The following is a 13,702-nucleotide window of genomic DNA, read 5'->3' on the forward strand; positions in this document are numbered from 1 at the left end:
TCAAACTACAGAGCTCACCATCTAGCTGCACGGTGGTCAGAGTTTTCACTCCACAGGTGGGGCCTGCCTCACAATCGGAAAGCACAGGCCACGGGGTCGTGGATCCAGCTTCCTAGCCAGGTTACTATGAAAAATCCCTTAGCTTCCCTGACTCTCCATTTCCTCAGTGAAGGTAATAACACAGAAGACAGTGATGACTGACTGAGGCAATATTAAGTAGGAAACAATGTGGTATAACATTCAATAAGGTTAATGTGTAATGAACAGTGCTATAAGCAGGTTTTATACATATGTAAGTTCTGTATGAAAAAGGCAAATACATGTTTTGATGTAGGATATAAATACTATACGGTGCTCAATATGGGATCAACTGAATATTCTAACATCACAACCGGTCAGTTAGAATCCAGAATATCTGATTTGTTTTATAATCACGGAATATAATTGGAAACAATTGATAATTATAGCAAAATGAAATCCCAAATTTATAAAGTCTGCTATGCTCTGAAAGCCCATAACTTTACATAGCTAATGGAGATGTTAAATACATTTAAAACTGAAAGGCCATTTCTCTCAGGAAATATTCATTTATACAGCACGTTGGCACTGCTGGAGGGGAGACTCACGTATTTCATTATGCCTGTATGTAGGTAACTGAATTAAAAACCTGTTTACATACACAAACCCCAAGAGCGGAAATGTCATTTACCTGTATCGGTGTTTATAACTTATGGACCCAAACTTGCTGAGTTTTCTTGACAGTGAATTTGACTCTGTTTCTGGCATCCTAGTTAATTAAAAAAAAAAACAACAACAAAAAAACAAAGGCCTGTGAATGCAAGTACTTATACAATATTTGAACACAGAGCTATACAGGAAACTATTTACTAGATAGTCAAATATTTTCCTTATTCTACATACTAGGAAGAAGAAAATCAGTTATTATTTTAAAGTTTATGTTTAATTATGCGTGTGTGTGTGTGTGGGTGCGTGTGTGTGTGTGCCTGCATGTATGTGCATGTGAGTGCAGGTGCCCATGGAGACCAGAGAAGGGCATCAAATACCCTGGATCTGGAGCTGAAGCCGGTTGTAAGCTGCCTTACACTGAGTTCTGGAAATGCTCTAGAAGACAGCAAACGCCCTGAACTACAGCCATGTGTCCAGGTCAAGAACTGCAACCAGTTACTTTAAGGTAAGTTTGAAACCCAGCTCACTTTGGAATATCAGGCGCGTGACTATCAAACACCCAGTCTTGGTCTCCAGGAAAGGTTACTGGCAGTTCCCCATGTTCTGTCTTACACTGTCTTGGGGATTCTGCCATTCTAATGTACTTGTGTGAGGGCTGAATGGCAGCTAATCACATTAGACGCTGCTGGTTCACTCTTTTTTGTACAAAATATTCCAGCATTTTCCATGTCAGGGCACTCTGAACAGACACTGGTATGGAGAGATCCTGGGCCACTGAATGTGGGGAAGTCTTAGGCTCCTGGGTCACTTCTCTCCCCTAACATACAAACTGTACAAAGGACAAGGTCACTATGTAGCCTGCTGGCCTAGAACTCACTAAGCAGATCAGGCTGACCTGGAGCTCAGAGATCATGCCTCTGCCACCCTTTCTGGGATAAAAGGCGTGTGCCTGGAGGATTAGCAGTCATTTTGTGATATTCCTAATACATAGGAAACTGTCCTGTCCCACATAGAGAGAATATGGGAATACGAGGAAGAAGCCAATCTTGAGTCAATAAACAATGTCTTATCAGCTGATGTCCCTTTGTTTTGATTTAAACTTTACAACACGAGGCCACGAAACAATAATGTTAAAAAAAACTGTAATAATGTGGAAAATAAACCTACAGAGCTGCGTGTGGAGGTACACACCTGCAGAGGCAGGAGGATTACCCATCTGCACTGAGATATCTCAAAGGCATTCACAGCAGAACCCCGGATTTCCATCCATGTCTGTAGTTTTTACATAAAGTTTCTAAAAATCATCCCTGACTCTTTCTTGCGGTGTGAGCAAAGATCTATCTGATGCACACACATACGGATGCACCCACAATGTGTGCACAGACGTGCATGAACGCCATCAGGAGACCAAGGGGCTGTGTACGTTAAGGAAGCATTTCTACATTCACAGAACAGGATACTTGCCATGAAGACAAACACCACCTTCGTTTCCCCTAACAAAGAACAAAATGTCCCATTAACGTACCTGAAAAATGTATGGTGCTCCACACTGCATTTCCAGAGGTGTTTGCAAGCAGTTTTGCTCCGAGCTTCAAAAAAGAACGAGGTCTCATTACACTGCAAGAAACAGGCAGAGGTCACCGATTACTGGTCGGGACACTTCAGATGGCAGCCCTCCCTTAGGGAACAGAAACTCAGGTAACAGAGATCGGCACCGAAAGATGGCTGTTTCGGGAAGGTTAATTAAAAATTACTTTCCGTGCTAGGCAGTGATGGCACAGGCAGATCTCTGTGAGTTCGAGGCCAGCCTGGCATATAGAGTAAGTTCCAGGGCAGACAAGGCTACACCGTAAAACCCTAAAAACAACAACAAAAACACTTCCCATTGACTGCAATTATGAAATGTAACTTCTATTTAAATCTCAAGGCAGTTACCTTTCTAATCTCCTCTGTATCATTTCCTGACTAGAGATAATCCAAGCAATGGCACAAGAACCCTACAAAACTGCCCATCACAAGCAGCCCCTGTGCACACAAAAACCTTGTGGAATTCAGCTCCTAATAAAGCGGGGACATGTCTACACATACAGTGTGACGCCTATGGCTTTCAGAGAGGGAGAAATCACACTTAAACTCTGTCAGGAGAGTCTCAGGGAGAACCAGTGAGAGGGGCAGCCTCCAGCACACTAAAATATCAGGTGGATAAAATTAAATTATGATAGACTCAGCGTGTCGTGGAACAGGTATACAAAAAAATCTTTAACTGCCATTTTAATCTTGTGGTTATTCGATATGTAAGAAACTAAAAACACATTAAAGGTAACTCTATTTTCTGTGCGTATGAAATGCTATTTTAAATGGCTAAACAGAAAATAAAGCAAAACCAGAATGAGCACCATAAGCCCTATGAAGTTATACATTGATAATTTAGCTTCACATTTAAGAGTCAAAGACCAGTCTCGAACACAGAGACCCTTGTCGAATGGGTTTCCTATGGACTCATAAACACAGTACCAGCCGTGCACAGGAGTAACTGGAATATCCGCCCACCATTTTAACAAGCAATCTGACATTGTATACGTACAGGAAGTCCTCCCAAAGCCCAAATGGAATGACTCTGCCAACTCAGGAATGTATTTGTAAAATGTGGGACATGGCAGAAATATGCCATCGTTTGCCTTACAGCAAATCTAACTCCATATAAAACCTTATGAAGTAAAGGAAGGACTTTGGGGAGTCTCAGGCACTCTGTTTGGGTGTTACCATTGGTAAGCAGCAAGCCGGGGAACTGGAGAAAATGGGCAGTAGGGTCAGGACAAGATCTTAGGTTAAAATGCTCACAGAATGCTGTGCAAGCCAGGAAGTACAAAGGTGCCCCACTCAAAAGTGAGGCCACAGCTTCTCACACAGCACTGTCCCCTGAGAACACATAGATGGCCAGAGCAGAGGAAGGGGAGCCAGGAGACAAGGTGTCAGAGGCTGGGGAGAGACATCGCAAGAGACACAGGAAGGTCAAGTGGGTTTCAAAGACAGCTACTGCTTTCCACAGGAGACTATCTGATAACTTTTGTGTAAGACGTAGCGTCTTAAAGTTAGAAATGAGAAAGAAATTCGCTGAATTTAGGACATCTTTTTCCTCAACAGCAGAAGAACCTAAGGCTGAAGAAAAGCAGAGACTGCAGCAGGTAAGAGAGCGCAGGCTCCCGTGAAGAGATGGTAGGGCTTACAGAGCAGGCTCTCTTCCACTTCTCTTCACACACACACACACACACACACACACACACACACACACACACACACACACACACACACACTCTGCACAGGGAACGCAAGGTGGATAGATTCACGATTAACAATTCAATCACTCCCTGCGCCATGGTCCCCAGTTCCCCATCTCCAGATCCTGCCACCACTACAGTATCTCAGTCTGTCATCCATTGATGAGTTTGCCTGTGATGAAATCTCCAGGGGTAAGTCACTAAGGAAAAGAGGAAAGCAGGACAGGCTGCCACACACGGGGACAGGCCATCTCCCTGTGCGTCTCAATGGCGGGAGCATCAGGCATGGCGGCGAACACGGTCTCACCACCCGCTGGAAACAGAACCGGAGAGCAAGTCTCTAACACACACTTCAGAAAAGCATTCCTCGTGTACCCAGGTCAAAGTTTCAGAAACTTTAATCACACGGAACCCAAATTTCCAAAGGTACTCAGTCTTGGAAATAAATTCGATTTCCTCCTAATCTTAAACTTTCCTTGGATTGCTTTCACTTTATCCTTCCCATGCCTGTGTCTTATTGAAAGATGTCAAGGGATGTCTAAATTCTTAACATACATTTCAATCTATCATCACTCGTGCAATGATAAAAGGTACTTCAAATGCAACTGGAATTTGGGCTCTCTCATTTCTTGGGCACACACATACTAGAGGATTGAGGTGGCTCCCGCGGCCCCCCTAATTACCTCTGCCACGAACAGATGCAAGTATGAACCCATTCCCTGCTTACAGAAGGCTTCCAGCAAGCTGCCTGCTTTCTTCTGCATTACTGATGGAATGACTCAAATACCACAGGAAGATTAATGTTACTGAAACCAGAGCTGGGTATGCGGAGTAAATTCGGGGTCCTTCAGTCATGAACGGCTGGCACGAAGGAGCCAACAAGGCATTTCTGGACCATTTCAGGACAGACATGGCCACTCACACATTTCCACTCAGAAGCTTGACTGAAGAAAGCCTGTGTGAGTACAGCTAATGCACCCTCCCTCCCCCAGCATCCCGAGCGTGCTGAGTCACCCGAACGGCTCGAGCACTTCAGCTGTTCATGCTGCCACAAGCAGAGCTGTGGTCTGGGTCTGTTCCTCTCAGTTGGTAAGTTAGCCAAGCTTAAGTCCCTTGCAGCTAAGATAGAGTGTGGGTGCCTCTGTCCTTGGGGTCTCTGAGGAGCATCAAGTTGAGGCACATCTTTGCATTATCGGGGAGAACTGAGCACCTGTGTTATTAGAGCCACAAATTCCCAACCAAGCACCTTTCATCTTCTAGGTGTTTCTGCTCTTTGTTGCTGGATGTCTCTCTTGGTGAGCTTCAGGATGGGTGTGTAAGTATGTGTGCGCATGTGGACACATGTGCATGAGTGCGTGCAAGCGTGTGTGTACACGTGTGCATGAGTGCATGCAAGCACAAGCATGTGTGTGTCTATCTGTCTGTCTCTCTCTGTCTCTGTCTCTGTGTGTGTGTGTGTGTGTGTGTGTGTGTGTGTGTGTGTGTGTGTGTGTACTCACACAGCTACTTTGCTGGCTTCTGCTCTGTGTGTTGTCACTGCTGACAGGATCACTACTGAAGTGGTTCACATTGAAAAGGCACAGCCACTAGGGCGTCCACTCCATTTTCAGTGTCTCTCAAGCCTGTGCTTCTTGACACAAGTGTCTTTGTCAAAGTCAACCATCTTCTCTTTGTTTCTGTGGAAATGCAACCACAGATGCGTGTCCTGTCATTCCTCAGCCCCCAGGAGTTATGGGAACAAGCACATTCTTATTAAACAATTCCCACATCCAAGGTCACTGGAAGCCACTCAAGCACACGGGGTCAGTAAGATCACTCAGAGGGTAAACTGTCAATGACCTGACTCCAATCCTGGGACTCACACGATGGAAAGAGAAAACGAACTTGCACAGGTTTTCCTCTGATCTCCACATGTGTGCTCTTACACACATGTGCTCCCACACATACACAAGCACTCGCATACAGAAATCAATGTTAAATAAATGTGATTTTAAAAGGATACACTGTATAGGCCACTGGAGAGCAAAAGAGATGAGTGTTTCTAAGGATGGTAAGCCATAGTTGTTGTGAAAATACCTGAAGACTATGGCAGAGAGGCTTCCTACCAAGGCCTCACCAAGGAGCAGGAGAGGCTCAAGAGAAATGTTAAGTTTGAACTATACATATTTTTGCACTCAATCTAAACCAGATTTATATAAGTATTTTACTTTAAATTTTTAATTTAATGTATGAGTGTTCTGCTGCATGTATGCCTGCAGGTCAGAAGGCGGCACCAGATCGCCATATAAATGGTTGTAACCCACCACATGGTTGCTGGGATTTGAACTCAGGTCCTCTGGAAGAGCATCCAGTGCTCCTAACCACTGAGCCATCTCTCCAGCCCAGTCTATTGTACTTTTAAACTTGCTTCAGGCATGATGGGAGAAACAAACGGGATAAAAAGCTCGTTAACCAACAAGCGAGGTAACTTCCTTCTTGACTCTGATAGAACAAAGGCAAGCAGTGATGTTGCGAACGGCAGGCGTTCTTTGGTTGGAAACTCAAACCAGACACACAGACTTTTAAGTATGGGAGGGAAGTTCATCCTTTCAAAGAGCTGAGACCGAATGGCTGCTGTTTTAAAACATTGGACTGTGCCAGCGTGCAGGAGACACAGGCGTGATGTTTGCTCTAATGATTTTCATCGTCCTTCAATGCTTGCCAAGTCCAAACCTGATTTTTTTTAAATGCCACTTTTGTTATTCCTTGAAAAGGGGAGGCAGAGAGAAATGTTGAAGTTCTGGGTGCATCTCACCTGTCCTTTCAAGCCAAGCTGTGTCTTTGTGTACCATACTGCCCCCAAAGGATAAGGCCCAACAGGAGTGCCTTAGGCCATTGGCATAAGTATGGGGCATGCTGGGTAATCACTCGCAGCTTAATGTGCACTGTCAAGATCCACTAGACAAGGAACTAGGAGGTTTGCCTAATTATTTTGGACAAAGAACTGTGTCTTAAGAAAGGGTACTTTAAGTACTCCCGTTTGAAAGGATAGAAAACACAAACACTTCTCAGCGTATGTGCATCATCTATAGTGTGCACATGTGCTCACATTAATTATAAATACCTTTGAAATATATGCAGCATAGCTGTTTGGCTCGGGTTTTTGGTGGTGGTGGCAGTTGTTTTTTTTTTTTTTGTTTTGTTTTGTTTTTGTTTTTTTTTTTGTTTTTTTTTTTTTTTTGGTTCTTTTTTTCCGAGCTGGGGACCGAACCCAGGGCCTTGCGCTTCCTAGGCAAGCGCTCTATCACTGAGCTAAATCCCCAACCCAAAGTTTGTATTGCTTTTTTTTTCTTTTCTTTTTTTCAGAGCTGGGGACCGAACCCAGGACCTTGCGCTTGCTAGGCAAGCGCCCTACCACTGAGCTAAATCCCCAACGGCAGTTGTTTTTTGAGACAGGGTTAAACTCTGCGACCCTGGTTGACCTCTGCAGCCAAAGCACTAAAGCATGGGCGTGGAGCTGGCTGAGTGGGTAACGTGCTGGGAGCTGGTATTAGGAAACAGTCTAATGACACTATTGCATTTGCTGAAGTGAAGGCGTAGACATCAGGTAAGATACAGTGAGTTTTTAATGGGTTAACTCCATTTATTTACATTTAACGGTAGTTGATAATCTTCACTCTAAAAATGTTGCTCCTTTTGGGAAAAAGTGGTTTAATCTATTCTGATTATGGAGAAAGTCAACAAAACAAGCAACAAATAAAGCAGAGGAAGAAAGAACCATGGGCTGAAAGATACAGGCTTCCCTCCAGCAGGAGCACAAGCTAGCCAGAGGCAAGGGTGGCAGACACAAGGTGATATCACAGAAGGCCACGTCAGGGGCCACAACACAGCTCAGGTGAGAAGCACAGACAGGGCTTCTCATACCAGCCTTGGACTAGGTCGTTTCAGTCTCTTAAGGTGTCTACAAATAGATGCTACCATCCCCCACTCTACCACCACCATCCCCATCCCGTCGCCCACCACAGGCATGGGACATGGGTGAAACCGTAACAACAAACTGTCCAACATTAGCCAGTGGTAGCCATGAACTTAAGCCACACCACCTAACCACGAGCCTAGAAATCCATCATTAATTATAAGAGACTGGAACAAAAATGTTACAAGCATCGGGGCCCAAATATTGCTAAGAAGGCCACACTTGATCATCTATATTCTAGGTCTCTTCAGGCACCTCATACTGTGTGTAGAAATGAACGACTGTGAGAGTCTGGAGTCGAGGAGGAATATATAGAAATGTCAAGGGGTTAGGGATTTAGCTCAGTGGTAGAGCGCTTGCCTAGGAAGCGCAAGGCCCTGGGTTCGGTCCCCAGCTCGGAAAAAAAGAACCAAAAAAAAAAAAAAAAAAAAAAAAAGAAATGTCAAGCAAAAAGCCTGCTTGTGCGCTTACCCTTTGACTGAACAACTTACTCCAAAGACCTGATGCCACACGGCCACTCCACACACACTGATGGACAGTTACTCATCGAAGGGACATAAAATATTTAAAAAAAATACCTGACACTCAAGCACAAGCAATGGGGTAACCATACCATGGGACCACACCCACTGACGCTTATGAGAGTGAGCAGAAGGCGAGGCTCAGGAGTAGATACAAGGCCTGGGTTCCACCCCAGCATCTGGAAAGAAATGGTTAAATATAAAACTAGAAAGTTCCTGATGGACGGACACAGAGTTATGCCGAGGTTTGACCTGCTGCTATGTATTGTGATGCCAAGTGCAGGCCCCTAAGACCTGGTTGACCCAAGTGAGGTAGTGTGACCTTGTCCCAAGTCATTTCTGATTAGTAAATAAAGATACTGACAGCCAATAGCTGGGCAGGAGAGACATAGGTGGGGTTTAAGGTTCCCAGGCCAGTTCCAGGTCAGAGAAGACCCACGAGAGGTGAAGAAGAAGGTGGAGAGAGGAGAAAGTGTCATGGAGTAAGAATCTTAAAATAACAGCCATGTGGATCAGCTAATTGGAGTTAAGAGCAGCCCAGACAAAACATGGCAAATTATCTAATGGGGTTACTGGCTGGGAAATAGACATAATAGCACAGAACTGCCCAGCTCTTGTGCAGAATAAGGACATTGTAAATATAAAGGTCGTGTGTGTCTTTTCTCTGGGAACTAAACGATCAAAGGCGGGGTAGAAGCCCAGGATTGATATTGAATATTTCAACAACAGAGTTATTTCTGGAACAAAAATAAGGAGAAAAGTACAAATACCTTTACACTCTGCAACCTTCAGGTTAAGAAAGAATGACGTGCAGACACACACACACACACACACACACACACACACACACACACCTACCTTTTCTTTACAAATAAAAAAAAATCTAGGAAGCAGTAAAATTCAGTAGCTTCAAGAAAAGGCGAGAAAGCCCAGAGAGTATGGGATTTCAGGATGCTGCTCTGAGCGTATCTTTATGCACAGTTTCAACCTTGAGAAGGTTAATCTTCTACGTATTTAAACCCTAGACTTAAACAAGCAAGAATGTGAGGCAGAAGGAACCGTAACTGGAAATAAATAAACCTAATTAGATTGTGAGGGTATATACAACCACAACAATGAGGCAGGAAGAGAGGAAAGAGGGACGGAGGGCGGGCCAAGTAAACTGTGAACCGAGACAGTTTAGGTCCTCACATGTGGGTGAAAAGGCTGCAAATTCAGTGTTCTGACCAACACAACTCTAACACGGATGCGTAATTTAGGGCTAAGCAAATGACTACATGCGCAGATACCGGGAGCGGAGGTCCTCGAGGTCAAAGGGCTTAAAACGTGAGATGAGGGCGGAAAGAAAGTGATGCAAGCTCGTCACTTCTAAACTGTACCCAAGTACGCCTCACACTTAAATGCACATGTACATATGTATACACTCCTAGGTCATGTATGTGTATCTGGGGCAGTGTTTGTGTAGATGCATGCAAAGATTCTGGCCACCGAAAAGCTCAGGCAGCAGAAAGGTCACCAAAGACTAACAGTCACCCATTTCTCCAAGATCTGAATCATTTCCCACTAGAAGGAACCAAAGATCTTCAAGATGTGGCTGAACCAAAACTGGGGCCAAAACAGACACAAGATGCATAAATATCATGGTGCTCTCTAAAGGAAAGAGTACCACAATAATGATGGGACAGATGTCAAGCTTGGGGAAAAGCTTACTAATCAAACCTAGGAATTCTTGGGCATCCAAACCTCCAGGTGCAGGAATGTAGCATGAGTCACTGAGGGGAAAAAGATTAGTAAGGCCATGTCAAAAACCGTTGTATAATGAAAGAGAGAGAGGGTAGAGCTCTTCATACAGTGGCCTGCTGAGGTCTGAAACTCAAGGTGGAGGACGTGAGTGAATCCAAAACCCAGCATTCTCTGGCCTTACCGTGAAAGACCGGCTGAGATAAAAATGTTGGGTGAATGCTGACTACAGGAGAACTCTGACAGGCAGAGAAGTGCTTGCAGTGATTTACCATGTCTCCCCACGGAAAACTTACCTCCTAGCTTGGGGGCGGGGTTACCCACAACAGGAACTATACATTGGAGAAATTAAATGACATCATGGCCAGCAGATCGAATGCAACAGGCAAGAAGGGCCAGCAGATGGCCACTATGCGTCTCCAGATGTGAAACGCCGAGACAGACACGACCTCGCCAGTGTGACTATGGAGCTGGGAATGCGAAACATACGCTCACCACAAATCAGCAGAGAAGCATGAGAGGGCTCTGCCTGGTGACAGGAGGGGAGGAGGGTGTTTAAAACGTCCATGCCATAAAAGAAAGAAATGCTAGGCAAACATCCCAGACCGAAGGGAGCTGACAAAGTCTGTGACAGGGGGGAGGCATGGAGCATGGAGGATGACATTATCGGGTCAAGCAACAAAATGAGAGGATCCACAGTAACTATGCAGTAGTGATGCACATTCATTATGCGGAAGAACCCCATGTATGTAAGCCAACCTCCTGGGTTGGCCAGCAGTGACCACCCCTGGCTACCATCACTTTCTGCAAATGCTCCCTAAAGCTCTCCCAAGCTCTGCCAGTTGGCTTAATTACTCCTGATTGGGCTGCCAGGAACCTTTTGGTCTTACATCCTATGACACTAAGCTTAGCCGAGCTAAGTATCAGAGTGTATGAAGGGCTTCTCGTGTCACTCACTCTCTCTTTCTCGTGACCCACAAATACAGCTCCTCTCTGTCAGGTTACAGGCTAGGTGTTTGGAATCGTACCCTCTCAGTGCCGCCAGAGCTGAGAAAACTGATTCTGACTCCTTTCCCAACTTCTATCAAAACTAGCATCCTGGGATATGTGAATGATTCTCAAGTTCTTATATTACAATGATTCTGGTCCTGAACTATAAACTCACACAGTCTAGTCTTTATTCAATATCTCTGGCGAGATGCCTGGAAAAAAAAACTCAAACTCAAGCCATGCACAGGAGGGCTCTGGCTCTCCTGCCTCTCAAGGCAAAGGCTCTTAAGTACCCGGGACTCTTCTGTCTGTCTCCCCACATCCAAAATACCCTGGTGGTTAAGTGCAGAGTTAGAGCTCCTCAGTACTTCGGCTGGGCAAAACACTGTCACCTCCCGCCTGCAGGGATGGACAGGCGATGGATGGTTAGAGACACAAGTACTCCCAGTCCCACAGAGGGCTTACATTCCCAGACCAGTTAACACTTGCAGACATTCTGACCAATGTGGTCAAACGGGAAACAGAAATAACAGAAGCACATTAGCCACTTCATATATATACTTATATGTAATTGTTGAGCTATACAATTCATGAGAATTATATTCAGAATTCACGGCTGTTGGGTGTGGGGCTCATGTCTGCAATCCCAGCACTCAGAAGCTCAAGTGGGAATGCTAGAAGGAGTCTGAGGCCAACTGAGCTACAGATTGAGAAGCTGCCTCAAAAAAGAAAGAAAGAAAGAGAGAGAGAGAGAGAGAGAGAGAGAAGGGAGAGAGAGGAGGAAAGGAAGGGAAGGGAAGCTAGAGAGAAGGCTCTGTTCCGTTGCCTTGAGCTCAGGTCTGATCATCCGTGTCCTGCACAGCTCCTGTAACCCCAGTGCTGGAGAAACCCAGTGCTGTCATGTGTGCTCACATGTACACCTACCCGCACACAGCCATTCCCAAATATGTAATTAAAAATAAAACACACAAAGCAAAAGCAGTCAGAAAGTGTAATAGAAAGTGCACATTTGCACTAAGAAACAGTAAACCAAGCAGGCACATATATATGAATATCAGAAGAAGGGACATGTGTATGACACAATACTGAGTACAAACGCCCACACGCACTGAACACAGTGTCTTGCCTACAGTTTCAGCACTCCGGAGGCAGAGGCGAGAAGACTTGTAATTCCAAGGCCAGACTGGGCCGCAGAACACAGAAAGATGTATGCCATCATGCTGAGGATCATGTGTGCATATGCACATATAAACACATACCACATTCACACTAATGGAGCAGGAAAATTTATAAGCAATCATACCAAAATATTAAAAATCATCTCCTCTAATTTTTAGGATAATAGAAAATTCCGACTTTCTCCTCCGTGCTGTATTTTCTGTATCTTCTCCCATTCTTATGCAAAACCTTTACTCGGAGTTTGCATTTTCTGTGAGGTGCAGTTTAAACCACAGGGCACTTTGAAGTGTATACAATGCCCGAAAGCCTCTGAACTTGGCCTCAAAGCACTAAGCTCTCAGAGTTAAGCCTCTAACCAGACCAGCCGACCAGAAAACCAGCAGACTAAGCGTTTCAGCCATTTTTCAAGCTGAATGAGATTACTGTTCCAGGTGATGGGTTTTAACGGGCTTTTTAATTCAATCTGTGATTACAGCTAGGCCCCCATAATAATCAACTTAATTCTACCATTATGCAAATCACTGCCTCACAGAGAGGAGCTCTGGTGGAGAAAAGGGGGGGAAAAAGCCCTGTAAGCAAGAATACTCAGGAAATAGAATGTTTTGCTTAAATTAATATGCCTATTTAATAACAAATTTAGGATGAGGCGTGCCTGTAATCCCATCAGACGGGATAAAGGGGGCAATAAGGAGTTTAAGGTCACAGCCTGGGCTATACAGAGAAAGGCTCTGCAGTAACTGGCCAGCTTTGGCACCTTACACAAAAGTCACTGACTCCTACAGGCTTCAAGGACCCCGGACGGTGGGGACACGGGAACATAATGACTCAGGCCCCTCCCAACATGAATTCTACCTCTAGGGAGGACATAGGCTGAGTATATAAATGCCTAGGAAACCAGCTGCTATCTGGAGATGTATTACAGAGGCTGAGCTGGGTAAGACACGAGGATGTCAACCCTGCTGTCCTCAGTTTTGGCTAGTGATGAAGACACATAAGAAGCTGAATGTTCAAGATGCTGGCAACATTAGCAAGTTCTTCTGAGACAACGGAAGAAATTTTAAAGGTCCACAGTAATAACGTACACATAGCTCAAAAACAAAAAAGAAAAGAGGGACTCATAAAAATCATTGAGGCCTAAGGGGAAGGATGCTTGGAATAGCAGGAATAGCACCCGGGGTGGGGGTCCCTTCTTCTAGCCTGCATTTGGTACATGGGGTTCTTTGCATTAAGTCCTATGAACCCCATGGCAAGACAGGGAGAAAACTACAAAATCCCACTAACTAGCGTCTCTACTTCTCAAATGACTTTAATCTACTCATACATTAGCGTATCTTTTAAGACCGACATATCGA

At 44.7% G+C, this 13,702-nt stretch overlaps 1 protein-coding gene across 6 annotated transcripts in view; it reads right to left on the reverse strand.

Annotated features, from left to right (window-relative positions):
* The window catches only part of Epb41l4a (erythrocyte membrane protein band 4.1 like 4A), a 210,830-nt gene that overhangs the window by 60,771 nt on the left and 136,357 nt on the right, over positions 1 to 13,702 (reverse strand). For all 6 annotated transcript variants that reach the window (XM_063277376.1, XM_006254584.5, XM_006254583.5 and 3 more), the window contains 2 exons: positions 2,213 to 2,304; positions 710 to 787 (listed from right to left, as the gene is read on the reverse strand). In XM_063277376.1, coding sequence (XP_063133446.1) covers positions 710 to 787; positions 2,213 to 2,304 — 170 coding nt within the window. The remainder of the gene's footprint in view (positions 1 to 709; positions 788 to 2,212; positions 2,305 to 13,702) is intronic.

Source organism: Rattus norvegicus, chromosome 18, assembly GCF_036323735.1.
Source record: "Rattus norvegicus strain BN/NHsdMcwi chromosome 18, GRCr8, whole genome shotgun sequence".
NCBI classification, from domain to species: Eukaryota; Metazoa; Chordata; class Mammalia; order Rodentia; family Muridae; genus Rattus; species Rattus norvegicus.